Below are 13,706 nucleotides of genomic sequence, written 5' to 3' on the forward strand. Positions count from 1 at the left end.
TTATTAACATAGCTCAGCTGCCTGCATTTTCGGATTGTCCTTGGGCATGGCTGTGGGACCTGTTGTGATGACCTTGTACACTTCAAAATGAATCATGACATCACTGAGATATTGATGGTAAGGGAAGAAACATCGCTCCCCTAGACTGCTGCAGCCAAGTGGCACAAGGTGTTTTCATCCCTGGGGAGCAGATCTTTACTTAACCTGGGCAGGTCAAGGGTCTATGACACTGGGGAGAGGGACCCTGATCTATGACTTGGTGTCTCTCCTGCAGTCACTGCCCAGAGTGGTTGCCTTGAATTTTTTGTCACTGCTTGTGACACTGGTGGCATCCTCAGTCCTGGCCACTATGTTTTCTTATGATACTGGGACTGCACATGTGTAAAGCAGTTCAAAGAGACAGGTTATGGGTGTAACAGGGGGGCAGGGGGCAGCTGCACCCCCCTAAATCAAGCAAATAAATAAAAATACTTAACTAATAGTATAAATTGTAGAAAGATTTTGACAGATTTTTCTGAGCACTTAGGATCAAAAAAATTTAAAACAACCATTGATGAGACATTTCATTCTGAATCTGCTAGACAGAGGGTGATGACAAGGGGGTGTCCTACCCTACCCCCCAACATAAATCCTAGCTACGCCCCTGAGACAGGTTCTTGCAATCCTCATGCTATCTCCATGCTGTGAAATGCTTCACCTGCTGATTACCTTCACAGCAAGCAGCTGCTAAATGCACAGGAGGCGCTCAGGCCAGAACAGAGGGTGGGGACAGGTGGACCAATTGGAAAGGGCCTACGTTTTTGAGGGGGTCAAGATTATTGAAATGGGACCTACGTTTCCAGTCTGGCCTGGGCCTATTTGCAAAGCCCTGAGGCAGGCCATTGGTTAGTTAGCAAGCATAGTGCCATCACCTGTCTATCAAAGGTAAGAGGTAAAGGACTCCTGGACAGTTAAGTGCAGTCAAAGGTGACTATGGGGTGCAGCTCTCATCTCACTTTTCAGGCTGAGGGAGCCAATGTTTGTCCACAGACAGCTTTCTGACACAATGGGACACCTTGACGTGTGCCAGAGCACATGGAAACGTTGTTTACCTTCCCTACTTATGATGTGCTTTCGAACTGCTAGGTTGACAGGAGCTGGGACAGAACAACGGAAGCTCACCCCATTGCGGGGATTCAAACTGCCAACCTTCTGATCGGAAAGCCCAAGAGGCTCAGTGGTTTAGACCACAGTGCTACCCACGTCTCTTTTACCTGTCTACTATGATATGTTCTATTGTGGACAATACAAACCAGATAAAGTCAATGAGTCAAAACTTTACTGCTCTCCAAAATCATGATGTGCAACAAATGGCACACCTTTAAACTATGTGTTGACCATGTTTGCTTTCTAATAAGGCAGAGCTCAGGTGCCAGACACCCACAATCCTTCTTTTTCTGGAATCATTTTAAAGAAATTAACCTTCCTCTCCAGGGAAGCTGTGGTGGTTGAGGTTGAGAGGCAGCAATGGGAAATGGCAATCTTATTTAATTTGTCTCAGAAGGATGTCACTGCTACCTTCAATTCCCATCCCTAATAACATCACAGTAGGGAGCAAATGAATCCTATTAAATAATCAATGGGATTTCCCCCATTGATTTTAGTGGGGTGTTTTTCATTGAAATATAGACTCAAGCAGTGTGGAAGGAGAGAAAAATCTTTAAATCAAGATGAGTAATTCTGTAAGTCTTGTGTGCAGCAAAAACAACCAAAATAAGAAGAGCTGTATGTCATAAACGCATATACTTTGGTGTGAAGACCATTGAATTGGCTGCAGGGCTGCAATCCTATGTACACTTACTTGGGAGTAAAGCACCATTGTACTAATTGGGAACTATACATGTTTACTAGAAACTCAGCAACGTCAGGGTTTTACATACCTTTTACAGTGCAAATTTAAGAATAGAGGAAGAGCCCTATTGGAGCAGGCCCAGTCTCCAAGTGGTGTGAGATTCCAAGGGTTCCAGGCACTTACCCAGGGTTCATGTTTCCTTTGGAAATGAGGCACAGAGGAGTCTGTGGTGTCTTTATGATATATGGTTTATTTACACATATATACAACTTGAGCCTATGATGGAGGGACTTACAGCATTGACACCCCAAGAGGTTCTTGCTTCTCCTATGGCCACAGCAGCCTTGGATTCAAAAAGACACCAGCCATGACTCAGCCTCTCTCCAATTTGCCATGTTTTACAGACTCCAATTATTTCCCTCCAGCCCACACCGTCCCCAACGGCAACCCCAAATTCCCCACTCTGCTTTGGCTCTGCTAATTATCTCAGAGTTCAAGAGCCTTTCCTTTCCTGATGGCCCATCTCACTGTCTTCTTTCTCTTTTCATGCTCCATCTCTCATGTGGTCTCCTGAACACAGGAAGCTGAGTCCAGTTCTTAAGAGTCTGGCTTCCAGTTAAACTCTCCAAGCATTGATTAAATTCTAACACTTACTAAATCCAGAAATTATGAGTGTCTGGCGCACACAAGCTTTGGCACCCACAAACTCTTAACAATATTGTGCACTATTTTCTGTTCTGTCTTGAGTTCTATTCTTCAGTTGTACTTGGATCAGTCACCTCAGGAAGGGGCAATCAAACTTCTAGCTGATAAACCTTTGTACGTTATGCATATGGCAGCTAAATTAAATGAGGAGGGGAAGAACCATGTGTGCCGCCTTGAGCTCCCTAGAGGAAAAGGTGCGATATAAATGAAATAAATAAAACAGAAATAATATTTTTGCACTGACAGTCAAGGGGCTGCATTCTAACCATATCAAGAATTACAATGAATTATACATTTTAATCTAATGCTATGTTACCCATGGAGCATGGCTATTCACAGTGGCCCTGTGACTTTCCATAACAAATTTCTCCTTCAATTCATGTATTGCTTTGAAATACATGTATAAAATATAAATAAAATTCTGTATATTGTAAAGGCCTTTGGCTACATACAATAAAGTTGACTGTCTCCCACTTTGGGCAAAAGATTCCTGAATTACAGGGGGCCCTCGTGGTTCCTTCCAGCTCTGCAGTTCTATTCTATTTCCGTCCTGTGATTTCAGGCATATGGTATTCAGAAGCATTACTGCCTCTGACCATGGAAACAGAGCACAGCCATCATGTTCTTACAAGCATCTGATGAATTACCGTATGTGCTTCTCAGCATAATGAGTGATGGCAGGGAATGGGAAATGGTTTAACTAATGGTTCCCCAAACTCAACACTATGATGATCAGCATAGAAGCAACTGGACCGCTTAATCTGATTTTCTGCAATCTCAGCTCAGAAATAAGTCCCATTGATATCATTGACTACACCTGTGTAAAGTGAGAATAGGACTGCAGCCTCCAGGTATTATAGAGACTCCTTGATGAAACGCAGAAGGCATTTGTTTATTTGTTGTGTGTTTTTTAAAGGACCCCTGCTCTCATACAGGAGATTTATTTAAAGCGTTCATGAAATTACAGCATGGCCAGGGTGTTTCGGGGCCCTACAATGTACTTCAATGGAAGCTGGGCGAATACTGGAGAATATCTGCTAATGCACAGTGGCTATAGAACGAAAGAACTCAGCAGTGGTGCCGTCGACAGAAGACTAAGGCAGAAGTCAGAGACGCCACGCAGCAGGAGAGAGAAGGTCCCAGGACCCAGGCTCAATCCCTGGTTTCTCCGGGTAGGACTGGGAATGTCTTCCTGAAACCCTGGAGAGCCGCTGCTGGTCAGTGCAGACAAAACTGAGCCAAGTGGACCCATGGTCTGACTTGGTATAAGGCAGCTTTCTATGTTTCACGGACTCTGAGGTCATGCACCTTCTCCTCCGTATAACTCCGGAGCCTCCCATTACCTAAGCGCAGACTCCGTTTCTGCCATAGATCTGGTCCGCGGCCACTTCGTCATTGACGACCGCTTGAAGCGCACGCCTTGGCCAAAGCTAGCCAAGGGGAGGGATCGCGCGGCGGATGGAAAGGTGGGGAGGGGGAGTGAGAGAGCTCTTCCCAGCCTATGAAGCCGAGCAGCTTCGACGCCGGATTCACAGACACCTATAAAAGTGGCGCCGGCAGCGGAGCGCTCCCCCTTTCCAAACAGCATTCCTGAGCAACCCAGAGAAGCGCGCAAGGAGCGCACTTAGAGACGTCGCGGATCCTCAAGCGGCTTTGCCCCCACCGCCGCGGGGCTGTTGCTTCCAGGCGCGCGCCCCTCTCTTTCCTTGCGCCTTCCTTCCCGGGCTGTCCAGGGTGGAGGGGCGCAAGGCGCGCGGTTTCTCTGCCGGGGAAGGCGCTGAGGAGTGAGATGACTTCGGTTCCCGCGGCCAACTGGAGCGGAGGCGGCGGCGGCGCTGGCGCTGAGCTGGGCAGCTGGAACGAGAGCGTATCCCCGACGGCCGGGAACTGGTCGGCGGCCTCGTTCCCGCTGGCGCCCGCCGCCAACTTTTCCAACCGTTTTGTGCAGCAGTCGTGGTGCATAGCGCTATGGTCCTTGGCGTACGGCGCCGTGGTGGCCGTGGCCGTGTTCGGCAACGTGGTGGTGATCTGGATCATCCTGGCGCACAAGCGCATGAGGACGGTCACCAACTACTTCCTGGTCAACTTGGCTTTCTCCGACGCCTCCGTGGCCGCTTTCAACACGCTGGTCAATTTCATCTACGCACTCCATGGAGACTGGTACTTCGGAGAGGCCTATTGCCGCTTCCAGAACTTCTTCCCCATCACCGCCGTCTTCGCCAGCATCTACTCCATGACCGTCATTGCGGTGGACAGGTGAGGAAGGAGCGGGCGGGAGACGCGAGGAGAAGGCAGGCGGGAGAGGTGGGCGCGCCCCGTCGGAACCTCCGTCGCTCGCTCCGTTTGGGTGTCACTGCTCAGCTCGAGTCCCCGCGAAAATCTGGTTGTCCCTCCCCCTTCCCCTCCCCCCCCCGCCTTTGCTCTCTTTTTCTGCACGGTAAAGGGATTGTGGTGTGTATCTTAACAGCATCTTTGAAAGTTATCACAGCAATTGCCCTTACTGGACTAAACGTAGGGTGTTGTAAGCGCGCCTGGCCACGTGTTTCTAGGCTCTCCTAAGCTGGGAACTACTGGGTCTTTTTTTTTTTTTTCCTCCCAGGATCTGATATTCGGGGGTTTACTGCGCCTGTCCATGGAGGCTCCACTTTATCTCGGCTTTTAGTCATTGTTACCTACGTGCATCACTTACCCTTTTGGCCATTCCCGGCTCCCCTCCGCTGCAGTACACACTCCCTATCAAGCTTGTGAACAGTACTAGGTCAGCTATAATCCTGTAGTAAAAGTGTATTTATTTTCGCGTTTTCTTTCTTAATCCTGATTATCCCCTCCCTTTCCCGGCCCTTTTCATTAGCCTCGCTGCGTTGCTTGCCAGCCCTCCCTCGCTGCCAGAGGGTCCGCTCTGATCAGGCGATCCGATCTGCGCAAGCTGTTCAAATCTCCCTCTTCTCTGTACTCTTACGATTATGATTATTTTCGCAGCAGTCATAGGGGAAGAACCATCTCTTCAGAGACAGTGGGAGGAGTTGTTGTTTTTGCCCTGAATTTTAGAAAGCTGCATTTTAGAGAATGTGTTTTCTGTTGCCTCCGTCATTGCAACTGTTGAGGTTAATTGATCGCTTCCTGCTATTTTTCTCCCTTTTTTGTCAATGAGCTACTTGTGGCTCTGGGCGGTCTAGTGGGAGTGTCTAGGGCGGCTGTGGAACGTTCTAACAAGCGCGCGAGTCTCCTTTGGATACGTTCGGAGGGTTCCGCTCATGAATGAGATCGGCTCCATCGCTTTGCTTGGGTGGATGGGAGCGTGCTTGAGAGAGCCATCACCGCTTGTCTTTCATTTTGTGCTGTTGTAGGTTCAGATAGTTGCTGCCATTTACTGCGTAATGACACAAACTTCGGATTCTCGGAGAGTCCGAAGCAGCAGGGCACCGATCCCTTGTTTTATTGCTTGATTTCTTTTCCCTTTTTAATGAGAGTTTTAAAAAATCAAATGAGTTCTGGAGAGCTACTCTACTTCCAAAGATGGCGAAATGCTTGGGAAAGGAGCCTGCTTATTGGGCAATGAGGGGTGTGTTCTGTGCATGCTCAGAGGCAGGCTCTCCTGATTATTCCAAGAATGCCCCACGGATGGGTGTTAGAATTAATTCATTATCTGATGCAAGCAAAAACAGGCCGTGATCATTCACTAATGAGGGCATACATTCTGTGTATCATAGGAAAGCTATTTTTATTGGTCAGTATCCAACTAAAATACTTTTTTTAGCAGATCCTTGATATATTTTCAGTATACAGGAAGTTTCTTTTTTCATGCATTTATTTATTTATTTATTTATTTATTTATTTATTTATTTATTTTGCTAGTGCTCCATAACAGGCCAGTCACCTGGGTGCTATTCTTCTTTGGCCAATGAGTCATTGCTGAGCCTGCGGAGATCAGGCTAAGGTTTACCATGGTGAAAACTTTTCTCTCCTCCTCAAGGAGCCGTTATCTCCAGTCAAAACAAAAGCTCAGAAAAACCTCCTCTGTGTGGGATCAGCAATGGTACACTTGGACGAAGTGCAATAATAGCTCTTCAGATAATTGCTTGGCTGGCTTCCCGCAGGAGTTGCCCCGAGCAGCTGAACATAAAAGAGACCAAGCAGGAGACAAACAGTTGGTGTGAAACCTCAGCAAGGCAGCTTTCAACTCCAGTGGGCCATTTGGCACATGGCATGGCAGTAAACTTTGGTTCACTATTGTATAGGGCAGCCTTCTTCAACACAGTGCCCTCAAGATATTCTGGACTACAACTTCCGTCAGCCTCAACCAGCAGGACTAATGGTGAGGGATGTTGTAGCTCTAACATAAGAAGAATCATAGAAGGGTACCAAGAGTCATCTAGTCCAATGTCCTGCAATGCAGAGCCCATCTAGTCCAACATCTTCTTCTCATTGTGACCAGCTACAGAGATGCCTATGGGAAGCCCTGCAAGCTCCCCAATGTAGCACCATGCTCACCATGTGATTCAACTGGTATTCAGAGGCATACATCCACAGTGGAGGAAGAGCATAGTCATCATGGCTAGTGATGCTAATCATAATAACTTCCTCTTCTTTCTGAAGGACAGGGATGAGTGTGAATCCTTATTTAGCCAGAACAGTGCCATCCACAGATCAGGAAGCTTGAGGAAGGACAAAATAAATTTAGGAGTGTGGGAAATACCCTAAGAGGAGAGAGAGAGAGAGAGAGAGAGAGAGAGAGAGAGAGAGAGAGAGAGAGAATATGCTCAGCCCAATGAGGACTGGGCATGCTCAGTGGGCCCAGAAAAGTGGGACATAATGGAGTATCCGGGGAGAGGGCATGGGAAAATGGGACCGTGAACAGGAACACTCCACACTGCAACCTTTCCTTGGAGGTCCCAAATAACTTATTGTTTGTGATGCCCAGACAGAGACTTGCAAACACACAATATATGAATATAAATGTCCATAGGGTTTTTTCTCGCATTTTGTGGCCTTTGAAGCTCACTGTTTACATGTTCTCTTCAGTATGTGTATGAACATGTGTGTGTGTGTGTGTGTGTCTAAATATATAATGTGTGTACACATTCTGCCAACTAACTTAATGCATCTGATGAAATGTTCTGTTGCCCATGAAAACATCATAAAACCACAGGGCTCTTTGCTGGTTTGACTGCAACTGGCTAACATGGTTCCCACAGGCAATTTGGGTGGATTTTGTGGCACAGGTTAGGTTGCTGTCAGTCCACATATTGCACACTGCTTACAGATGATTGTAATTGAGTAGATTATAAATGGTCGGAAATAAATAAATATTCTTCTAAAGGTGGGAAGGAGTTGTCCTAGTTTGATTCTCACATGTCTAGCAGATTGCTTCTTCCTTGAACTGCATATAGTAGTCACTCCCTGGTGCAGCAACCAAGGCATATGATCTAAAGGCACGCCCACACTTTCGCTTGACCTCTGTTTTTATTGTATTGTGTACTGATTAACTCCCCCGGGTCCTGTAGCTTTTCTTGGTGTTCTGCTGCTGTGCCTTGCAAAAGGTGGGTCTCACCTGCTGAATCAGATCTGATCAGATGCGCAGGAAATCTGAAGAGAGATTTTGCTTAACTGAGCTTCAGCTCAGCGAGTCAGATTGAGTCAGTGTGGTGTAGTGGTTAAGAGCGGTAGTCTCATAATCTGGTGAACCTGGTTCACGTCTCCGCTCTTCCACATGCAGCTGCTGGGTGACCTTGGGCCAGTCACGCTTCTCTGAAGTCTCTCAGCCCCACTCACCTCACAGAGTGTTTGTTGTGGGGGAGGAAGGGAAAGGAGAATGTTAGCCGCTTTGAGACTCCTTAGGGTAGTGATAAAGCAGGATATCAAATCCAAACTCTTCTTCTTCGTCGTCTTCTTTTCTCAAGGCACAGAGACAGAACAAGAAAAACTCTCAGACCCAAGGGAATTAATTAGTAGACAATACAATCAAAATACAGATCAAGTGAAAGTAATTCATTTTGTAAATCTTAGCCACTAGCACAGATGGATTAGAATCCTGATAATCCCAGATTTCATTTTTAAAAATGTGGGGGTGGGGAATGGGTCTTCATGCCTGTTTAAAAGGAGTGAGGGATGGTGTTTTCCAGTTCTCACATAGGACTGAATTCCACAACTGCAAGAGACTGAGAAAATCTGAAAATATCTCCCCTCTGTGATTTGGCATCTATCAAGCTCATAAGTGATTTGCAAAGCATCTAAATGTGATCCTCTGTCTTCTGGTGATTCATTTGCATTAGGAAACCAAAACAGCTGTAGCTTTCTTGTTTTTGGTCATAACTGCATGAAATTTAAAGAAGGGGTAGCCTCCCAAGAGGAGAGAAACCTTGCCAAGTTTCAGACAGGTAGCTTAGCGCCAATGTTTTATTGTGATAGTCACCGTTAATGTTTGATTCCCCCCCCCCCCCAATTCAGGCACTGTGATTGCAGTGTTTGGTGAGATTCTAGCTGTGGATTGGAAGCTAAAGTTGTACATGAGCAAAGTCCTATTCTCCTCACACTGACATTCATGTTAAATGGTGTTGTAATTAATAATTAATTACAATTAATTAAATTTATTAATGATTACTAATTACAACACTTTGGAGACAGGCTACCAGGGCTTTCTTACAGAGTGTTTTTCAGCTCTGGAGCACTCTGGAGTGCTCCAAATCATTCTGGGTGGGCCTGACTTGCTCCAGAGCAATCCACAACTGATTTGGTTGAATTGACTGCAAAGTCCTAGCATTTATTGGAACCCACAGAACAGATGGCTGTGTTTGCTTGTGGTGTGTGTGTGTGTGTGTGTGGCTTCACAAAAGTTTCTCCCATTTGCAATGTGCCCCCAAAGGTTGGTGGCCTCAGCCTTAATGGTGTTCCAAAATACACTGCCTGCTTCTCCTATCTAGGAGATTGAATCAGTCCCCCGCCCTGTCTCTTCCCACCACCTAACCTTGACTAGATGAAACCATAGGTTCAAACTAGCTTTTCAAATGCTATGTGTTGTTATGCAAGAACTTCTTTTCATTACAGTAGCAAATGAAGCAATCTTTCTGTTTTTCCTACTTCACAAAAAGCCTGAGAAGCTTAATTGAGTTGGAGTCAATAGCATACTGTGATCACTATGAAAAATGCTAAGTATTTTTTTTATTACTGCTGTTATTTTGCAAGCGGCTCATTTCCCCATATCCCGGACATCCACGAAGCTTGGAGTATGGCATTAATATTTATCAGCAATAATTGCCACTTACTTTCCCCCCACAAAAGCCACTGAAAGGAGCAAAATGTTATGAAGGATTAAATTGACAGTTCGTTCATGCATTAATAGCAATATGAGGACATGGTGCACAGGGTATCAAAATTCTTCTGCAAATGAATCTGTTTTCCTTATGAGTGGGAGCTTAATGTTTCTGGCATCAAAGCAAAAAGAACACGTCTAAAAGCCATATGGATCACCATGGCCAAAATGGATCAGGAAAAGGTCCTGAGCGAGATCCATTGAAATGGAAGATGGATATATGTCACTTTGTGCAATGCCAGTTGCAGGTTTCAAGGGGTACCCTCCTACTAGACCCATTCCTGAATCTGTAGGACATCCTGGAGGTGGGGTTGGAGGGTCAAGACTCCATGCATCAGCACTGGTGACCACAATTTTGTCTACCTGGGTTCCACCATAACCAGCACCACTTCCATCAACAGTGACCTGGACAAGTGTATTGGCAAGGCAGCTACAGCAATGGCTTGCCTCTCCAAAACAGTATGGGAGAATGTGATGCTAACATGCAATACAGTGATACCTTGGGTTAAGAACTTAATTCGTTCTGGAGGTCCGTTCTTAACCTGAAACTGTTCTTAACCTGAGGTACCACTTTAGCTAAAGGGGCCTCCCGCCACCACACGATTTCTGTTCTCATCCTGAAACAAAGTTCTTAACCCAAGGTACTATTTCTGGGTTAGCAGAGTCTGTAACCTGAAGCATCTGTAATCTGAAGCGTCCGTAACCCGAGGTACCACTGTATCAAGGTGAAGATCTACCAGGCTTGCATGTTGAGCACGCTGCTTTATAGAAGTGGGTCATGGGGCAACTTATAACTGCCAGGAGCAATGCCTCAACACTTTCCACATGTGCTGTGTCAGGAAGCTTTTGGGCATCACATGGCAGGCCAGAGTCTCAAATAAAGATGTCATCTCCCAAACAAACATTCCCAGCACGTTCACACTCCTGTCTCGGCAACATCTATTCTGGCTTGGTCATGTCCACAAAAATGGAAGATGCAAGGATCTCCAAGGACATGCTCTATGGGGAGCTGGCTTCAAGCACCGGGCTCATTGGCAGACCAACTCTGCACTGCAAAGAGGTCTGCAAACATGACATGATGACTGGCAAGATCAACCCCACTGTGTGGGAATCCCTCGCAGACAACTGCAGGACCTGGAGACAGACATCCGTAACAGTGACCAGAGGAGGAATAACTGCTGGGAGGAGCAGAGAGAGAAGAAACGCCATGGTACATCTGCAGCAGCTAAACAGGATGCCTTCATCTGCCCCAGCTGCAACAAAACATATCTCACCCATATCAGTCTCTACAGCCACAGCAGGCACTGTAAACTTTGGTCTGATTCAGCAGTAAAGCACAGGTTTTTGCAAGGAAAGGCTGCAGGGCAAATGGAGGCATGGATGGATCCTGCATCAGCCCTACATTGACTAGCAGCAGCTCCCCAGGATGCAGAAGACCTTCCCAGTCCTATCCTAAGATGCCAAAGATTGAACCTGAGATGTGTTGCATGCAGAACATGTGTTCTGCTACAGGCTACTTGGTGGGCAGAGGGGGTTGCCCATGCATTTTTCTTCCAGATTTTTCTACTTCCTATACCTAAGTTAATGTTCATTTTTTTCCTGAAATGACATCCAAGCCTCTTACACTTGCACAGTTTTATGTCCTGTGGGTATGCTGGGACTGAAACAATGTAATTTCACAGATGTTCTTGATGTTTATATTGCTAAAACTGTGGGAAACCTGAGCTGATTATTTCTCATGGGTTTCCATAGAAAGTCATTGTCTTACAGTGTTTTCTGCAAATGATATTTCCAAAGAGATGGGTACTAAAAGATTATCTTTCTCAAATATGCCTTCTTAAAATCTTTTTTTCACAAGACACCATTTTATGGACTATTTGTTTTATTTCCCTCCAGCGTACACACTGCAACGCACAACAAAGTTCTCCCCTGCCACTCTTTACAGTAATGAGTCTGTGGAACTTTTGTTTTCTGCTACCTAATAAGAATAGGAAATCTTAATTTGTGAGATTAGGTCGCTGACTGGTAGAGGCGAACAGAGATTGTGTGTGCTTGGGACATGTGTTTTCCCCACTCCTTAAATATACAGAACAACTTCCTTGAAGCATCAGAACAGAATGTTGAAATAATCATCTATCCAATTAAAGCACATGTCCCAAATGTGTATCATCTCAATCAAATGAAATGCTTGTTCACCTATGTGTCTCAAATAACTCACTCGTGAAGTAATCAGGGCTGAAATCTTTCTTCGTTGCCTGTCTTATAGCACAGTTTGCAATTCAAGGTTACTACACAAACAGATACAGTGGTACCTCGGGTTACATATGCTTCAGGTTACAGACGCTTCAGGTTACAGACTCCGCTAACCCAGAAATAGTGCTTCAGGTTAAGAACTTTGCTTCAGGATGAGAACAGAAATTGTGCTCCAGCAGCGCAGCATCAGCAGGAGGCCCCATTAGCTAAAGTGGTGCTTCAGGTTAAGAACAGTTTCAGGTTAAGGACGGACCTCCGGAATGAATTAAGTACTTAACCTGAGGTACCACTGTATGTACAAAAGTGATAATATTCCTTAGGGTAAGAAAACAGAGGGGCTGCATTGCAAAAAAGTAATCATAATAGCTATTTGCCTAGTGCCCTGTGATGAGCTAGAGTTGCTAGAAGTCAGCACCCTCTCATTCATTGCTCCTTCCATCTCCTGGCCAGGGAAAGAGGGAATCACCAACCCACACCAGGTTCTCTCTTATGAGGTGGGTGCATTGTGCCTAGCAATGGGATGGGGTGGGGTAAGTGACAGTGGATGAGTAAGAGTGAGACACAAATGTAACAATAGAAACAAGACAGGAAAAGGCTTCCCATAGGATTGCAGGTATCGTCCTTACACCAGGTGAGAGACAATTGGTCTATCTAACCCATCTTGTCCATCTGAGTGACAGCTGTTTTTCAGGGTCTTGGGCTGTGGTGATGGAAACGGACCCATCACCTGAACCCCTTTTAACTGGAGATGCTGGGAATTGAACTGGCAACCCTCCACCTGCAAAGCATGGGCTACATTCCCTCCTCTGGAGAAACACAGACCCCATTGGAAGCTATTCAACATCTTTTCCAGGACTGATACTTTGGACCAATTGGACAAATTTCCAATGAATGGGCAAGACTTGGTCCAAGTTCCAACTGTACCAGCATTGCAAACTGGTAAAAAGGTAATGGTAAAGGGACCCCTGACCATTAGGTCCAGTCGTGGCCGACTCTGGAGTTGCGGTGCTCATCTCACTTTATTGGCCGAGGGAGCCGGCGTACAGTTTCTGGGTCATGTGGCCAGCATGACTAAGCCGCTTCTGGTGAACCAGAGCAGCGCATGGAAACGCCGTTTACCTTCCCGCCGGAGTGGTACCTATCTATCTACTTGCACTTTGACATGCTTTCGTATGCTAGGTTAGCAGGAGCAGGGATCGAGCTACGGGAGCTCACCCCGTGTCGGGGATTTAAACCGCCGACCTTCTGATTGACAAGTCCTAGGCTCTGTGGTTTAACCCAGCGTAGGTTTCCCTTAATTTAACTGTATAAAAATCTGAAATTTTGTTCACCTCATCTTTTTTTAAAAAAATGTCCCAGTAGATTCTAGAATGGACATTGAATAGACATTCAGCTCTGTTAGACTTTGATCAGGGTAATAGCTGTTTATTATACAATTCTCTGGCAAGTCTAGCCAGATAGGCGGACACTTGTGATTACAAACACAGAACCAATTACCATCCTTTGAACTATTATGATCTACCCCATATATATTTACAAGGTAGTATGGAGAATAATACAGCTTGTTCCATCGCTTAGATTTAGTGCCCCACCAACATCAGTTCTGCT

At 45.8% G+C, this 13,706-nt stretch overlaps 1 protein-coding gene across 1 annotated transcript in view; it reads left to right on the top strand.

Annotated features, from left to right (window-relative positions):
* Nucleotides 1-3,907: 3,907 nt before the first annotated feature.
* Nucleotides 3,908-13,706, top strand: part of TACR3 (tachykinin receptor 3) — a 33,285-nt gene continuing 23,486 nt past the window's right edge. Inside the window, exon 1 of the mRNA XM_081877039.1 lies at nucleotides 3,908-4,792. Within this exon, the coding sequence (XP_081733165.1) occupies nucleotides 4,326-4,792 (467 nt within the window). The 5' untranslated portion in view covers nucleotides 3,908-4,325. The remainder of the gene's footprint in view (nucleotides 4,793-13,706) is intronic.

Source organism: Podarcis erhardii, assembly GCF_964252035.2.
Source record: "Podarcis erhardii genome assembly, chromosome: 9".
NCBI lineage: Eukaryota > Metazoa > Chordata > Lepidosauria > Squamata > Lacertidae > Podarcis > Podarcis erhardii.